Source organism: Pteropus alecto, unplaced genomic scaffold (genome assembly GCF_000325575.1).
Source record: "Pteropus alecto unplaced genomic scaffold, ASM32557v1 scaffold94, whole genome shotgun sequence".
NCBI lineage: Eukaryota > Metazoa > Chordata > Mammalia > Chiroptera > Pteropodidae > Pteropus > Pteropus alecto.
Window position 1 is genome coordinate 14386 of NW_006437736.1, and position 5574 is coordinate 19959.

Below are 5574 nucleotides of genomic sequence, written 5' to 3' on the forward strand. Positions count from 1 at the left end.
GGCGGGTGGGCTAGATGAAGGGGGACCTCCGGGAGGGGGGGGGCTACAGCCAGAGAAGCTGGGGCACCTTGTCCAGTCTCCTGGGAAGCCGGGGAAGGGGCTGGAGAAACCAGCAGGATGGGCCTCGCTGGGTGCTCTCTGGTCAGCCTGGCTGCTGTTGTATGAAGCAGCCTGGGTGAGGAGTGAAAGAGGATCGGGGTGGGCGTGTGGCTGGGGTCCCCTGAGAGGCGCCTGGGAAGGCCTCATTTCAAGAGGGCTGACGAGAGTCGAAATAAGGCCAGAGAGGTTCAGGAAAGACACCACCCAGGTCTGGGAGGCCAACAGGCTCTGGCACCCAGGTCCCGAGGCTTTGGTCCAGAGGGGCAGAAGCAGCAGGCTCACTCTCCACCCTTGCAAGGCAGTGCCGGTCACTGGCCCTGATGGGGGTGTGTGGGCAGAGGAAGTCGAAGGACAGGGAGGCGGGCGGACGGACTGGAAGCCGGAGTTCCCATGTCTCCAGTGCACAGGGACAGGCCCCAGAGGGACGGTCGCCCTTCCCGGCCTGGCTTGCGGCCTGTCCCACTGGCCCTACCGAATGCCCTTAAGGCTTCTGAACAGCTGTGCGTCCAGGCGGCAGGACCTCCTCTCAGCCCCCTCCCCACAGCCAGCTGATGCTGCCTCAAAGGCCAGCGTGGAGACACGGAGCTGGACCCCACAGGGCTCCTGACCCCTCTCCCGCAGAGCACCAGAGGAGGAGGCCTGGGAAAGGGGCAGGATGAACAGATCCGGCTTCCCCGCCCCGGCCCAGGCCTGCTGGGGCCATTTATCGGCCTCGGGGAAAAACCGGCCCTTCGGATCCCAGGAATTCCGGGGTTGACAGCACCAGAAAGGACGTGGTCCACCCCGCTCACTTCTCATAGAGAACGAAATTCCCAAGGGGACGGGATTTGTCCAAGGTCACACCGAGTGTGGCCCAGACCCCTAATCCAGGGCCCTCCCCTTGTGCCGTGCTGCTCCGTGTTGTGACCACCATTCAAATGGCATCTAAGTCCCTCTCGCCATGCCCTCGGGATGGTCCCATCTCACTGCTCCCCCAGCCTGGACCTGGGTAACCGGCGTGAGCACACAGGACCATGGGTGGCATGGGATGGATGGCGTTGGCTGTGACCAGGAGTTACGCATGCGCAGCAGGAGGGAGAAAGACGAAGCAGGGATGGCTGGGCGGCGGGGAGGGAGGACAAGCGGGCAGCTGAGTCGGGGGGCTCACCTTGGTTTTGCGGCTGGACTCGGAGCTCAGCCCATGCGGGGAGCTGTGGAGCTCCTTGGACACCACGCACAGGAACTCTGCCTGGTCCTCGCTGCCGTAGTTGTAGGAGGAGCCGATGTTCACCAGCTGGAGGGGCGGCACACGGGGAGAGAGGACAGGTCCGGGTGTGGGGGGGCGGGCAGTGGGGAGGGAGGAGGTGGACATCGGCACTTGTCAGGATATCCACTTGTCCCGATCTGGCTGTTCTGCTCCGGCTCACCTCTGGGTTTCCAGGGGACACCTCTGGGTCGAAAGTCAGGCTTCTCCCCCTCCCACCCCTGCGCCCCTGGTAGGATTCCCCGAGCAGCCCCCCCGCCTGGCCTGGCTGGGCCCGGTCCCCGCAGGAAGGCGCCAGGGTCACTGCTGCTCCTCTTGCCACCCCCACCCACAGCCCAGACCCAGAGGCCGCTTCCTAAAAGCAGGAGGCCTGGAATGGGCAGCCTGTCGCCTTCTGTCCCAAATGTGGCCGAAGCAGCCCTGGCTGAACCAGGCTGACATGACGGAGCCCCCCAAAAACATTCAGTTCACTCCTGGAAGCAGACGTAGGCAGGTCACCCACTCCTCAGGCCACAGGCAAATGACCAGTGGCACCTGACCTGCTGGCTCACCCTCTGAGAACCCATGAAGTGCTCTCACAGCCAGCCCTACCTTTGTCCTGAAGTCCTTAGAATAACCACACCCACAGGGCCCCTCTGGCTGATATGACAGGTCTCACTCAGCCCTCAGGGGCCCTCACCCAGCAGGCAGATAAAAACATCAGCCACTATGGCAAATGAGGCCTGGAGAGGTGGTGACCTGCCGGAAGTCCCACAACCAGGAAGAATGGAACAGGAGTTAGAATCCGGGACTCCGAGGCCTCTCTGGGGTCCTACGGACTTAAATACTGCTAATTATCTGCATGATGCCAGCTCGTTCCAATGTCCAGAGTCCTGCCCTGGGCTAGGAACTTTATCAGTGGTCCTTCTAGCTTGGCGACAGTCCTGCATCACAGACTAGAAAACAGGCCCAAAGAGAAGTCACACGGCACGTCCCTGGTGAGGCCCAGATGGGAGTCAGGTCTCTGGCTCCTGGTCGGGGCTCCTTCCTCCACCCGCCCGGCCTTCCTAGGGAGACCGGTGTCCTCCCTTCTTCGACCTCCACGTGCGAGGGAGCGCGGGTGGGAGTGGAGAGAGGGCTAGCCAAAGCCGCCTCCTTCTCTAGGGGGAACTCTGACTTGGGGGTAACTCACTGGCCCCTTTCCCCCGGAAACCTGTCAGGTGGGACGTCAGCTGTGCCACTGAGGCGATACCGCTTACGACAAACACTCCTCCTGAGCGGGGAACTGCACCCGGACTGGGAGGAACCGAGGTCACTCTAAATTCCTCAGGGGAAGTCGCTGCTTTGGGCGTCCTCTAATGTGGCAATGCCCATACCTGGGCATGTCCCTTGTGGGGACCCTGGAAGCTGGGCCTACGGAATTATTGTAGGAGGCACTGACCCGAGGTGGACTCCACTCACTCACCTATGCGGATCTCGACTACCTGCGCCTGAGCTGTCACTCAGGGGCCAGAGACTCGTTCATACTACAGTGTAGACCACGACCGAGATGCTGTGAGGGCTCCCACTGAGGAGGACGCCCAGAGCTGCCCTGCAGCACACGGGGCTTCCGTCCTCGCTCCAGCTCGGCCAGTCTGCTGCCAGTGCGGCCTTTCCTAATCGTGTTTGGTTTGACCTAAGAAGGCCTCCTGTGTGGAGGCGGCACGGGCAGCGGGACACGCGAGGCTGGGGCTGTAGGGAGGGAGGGGCCTGCTTTGCCCAGAGGCTGGGAGGTCCCCGCTTACCTGCTCAAAGCGCCAGCCGTCAGACATGGTGGAGACCATCTGCGTGAGCTCTTCCTCCTGGCACTGCAGCACGCGGTACACGTGCTTGGGGGGGACCTGCAGGCAGAGGGGCACCGTGGAGGGCACCGGTGGGAACGGCGGCCGCCCAGGAGGAAGCTGAGCACCTGCCTCCCACCAGCCTCTTCTCTCCCCCTTCACCATATACCCCGAGGAGGAGAGAAGGAGGGGCGCAGGCAGGGCGGGAAGACGAGAGCCATGTTCTGAGTGCCGACCACGTGCCGGGCACGCAACCTTCACGATCTCACTCCTTCCAGACATTCTATGAGGTGTGGGATTTTCGTGGAGGCTCAGAGAGGGTCAGTGACTTGACCAAGGTCACCCAGCTAAAGAGGGGCAGAGCCAGAATTGGAGCACAGATGATCCAAGAGGGAAAGGAAGGGTTTGGGGGACATTCTGGGTCACTAATGAGGCGGGCCCTCCAGGAGACGTAGTGTCCCCGCTTCAACCTGGGGCTGGGAGATGGTACCTCACTACCTGTCCCCCACCCCCCCACCCCTCGTCTCCCCCAGGGAGGGCTGAGAATCTCTCCAGCTCCTCCTACAGACTGGTCGCTGGGGCCCAGGGTCCAAGCTTGTGCTGCGCCCACCAGGGGACCACGTAACCCCATGAAAGGGACAATTTACCAATCCTGCATTGCCCCCTGCACCTCCACACTGACCCCATGTTGCCTGTGGGGAAGGGAAGGGTGGGCACTTCTTGGCGCCTCTGCATTCCACAAGGGGAACTTGAGACCCAGAGAGGGGCGTGCTTGGCCTGAGGTCACACAGCGAACAGATTCAGGGCAGGGACAGAACCAGTGTCCATCTGCCAGTCTGGGGCTTTGCTGGGCAGTCAGGGTGCTGGACAACCACCCGCCCCTTACAGGGTAACTCAGCGCCTCCCCTACCCCCCACCCCACCGGTTGAAAATGCCTTTCCGCCTCTCCCAACCTTTCTCCCGCCTCCCCCTCTCCCCGCCACGCCCTGCTCCGGCCATAGGTGCTGCCCTGCTGCTCCCCTGCTCCCTGACCTGGGTGACAGTGTAGTCCTTCTCCTCCATCCGGTCTTTGATGATGCGGATCAGCGGGCCGATGTTGTAGAACTCTGCTTCCTCCAGGACCCCTGGCACAGACAGGGCCGCCCCACGTCACTCCCGCGGCCGCCCTGCCCTGTCCTCCCCTGACTCCTCCGCCTCCAAACCCACCTCCTGCTCCAGTCACACGAGGGTGACCAGCCTCTCTGAGTTCAGGGGTCACGCAAGAGGGAACATTTCCTTCCTTGGATCCCACACTCTTTGTGGAAGGAGCGAGAGGCCGCCACTCAGTGGCCCGACACCTCTGCTGTGCTGAGCATGGTGACCGAGGGGCGCTCGTCTGGGGGCTGCTCTAGGGCTATCGAGAGGCAGCAGGCTCATTGGGACTGGACCCTAGAATGCCACAGGAGAAGGGCCCCAGCTGACCCCTATTACAGGCTCCCATTTGTGAAGCACACGCCAAGTGCCAGGCGATGTGCTAGGCATGTTCCATTCTTTATTGCAGTTAATTCTCAGAACTAGAAACAGGTACTTCTGTCACCCCCATTAAACAAATGGGAAAAGTGAGGGCCAGAAACAAAAGCAGTTTGTCCGAGGCCCCAGAGCCAGTAAGCGGCAGAGCTGGGACTCAGACTCAAGCTCCTGACTTCAGAGCCCGCTGTAAATGCACAACCTTTGTGCATGTGCATGTCCCCGACTCCCACACTCCTGTGCTCGTCACAAGTCCTGGGGACATAGGGGAAGCAGGCATTATTGTCCCCATACCTTTAAGGAAACTGAGTCTTAGAGACCAAATGGGTCACCTGTCCAGTGAAGAGGAACAGCCCCAGGTCTTTGGACTCCCTAAGCTCCTTCATAGCAGGGACCCTCTGGTCATTTCCATGACAGGCCTCTGGGCTCCCTGGGGACAGGGCCCATGTCTGAGTACTCTGTTGTCCCCAGTGCTCACACAGCACCTAACACAGGGTAGGCAGTCAGTGAGTCTTGCTGCCAGAGTGCTCCTCACGGAGCCCTGCAGGTGACAGACAGCTAACAGCGCATCACTGGTCCTCAGTGCTGGGTACCACACTAAGCGATGCACTTGTATTAGCTCCTTTTATCCTCACAGCAGCGCAGCAAGGTGGGTGCTACTGTCACCCCATTTCACGGATGCTGGCACGCAGGCATCCACCCTTCTCAGGCAGGGTCACACAGCTACTAAGTCTCTTCCCAGAGCCCCCGGCCTCCTGGATGGGGGCCCTAGCCCTGTCTGAGTGGCAGAACATGGAGAAACCCCACATCTATAAACGGGTGTTGGCGATGACGCAGCTAGAATGTTTACCTCCCCTCCCAGAGGGACCTGCTCCTGGGCTCGGGCCACGCTCATGGTACCTGCGCCCCTGGAGGGGCTGTCAGGGA

The 5574-nt window shown here is 61.4% G+C and overlaps 1 protein-coding gene across 10 annotated transcripts in view; it reads right to left on the minus strand.

Annotated features, from left to right (window-relative positions):
- The window catches only part of KCTD17 (potassium channel tetramerization domain containing 17), a 10878-nt gene that overhangs the window by 2681 nt on the left and 2623 nt on the right, over positions 1-5574 (minus strand). For all 10 annotated transcript variants that reach the window (XR_003047092.1, XM_015591570.2, XM_006914474.3 and 7 more), the window contains exons 3-5: positions 4174-4265; positions 3106-3201; positions 1247-1372 (exon numbers count right to left, since the gene is read on the minus strand). Coding sequence is in view for 9 of the 10 variants with exons in the window: in XM_015591570.2 (XP_015447056.1) it covers positions 1247-1372; positions 3106-3201; positions 4174-4265 (314 nt within the window). In the remaining variant the exon portion in view is untranslated. The remainder of the gene's footprint in view (positions 1-1246; positions 1373-3105; positions 3202-4173; positions 4266-5574) is intronic.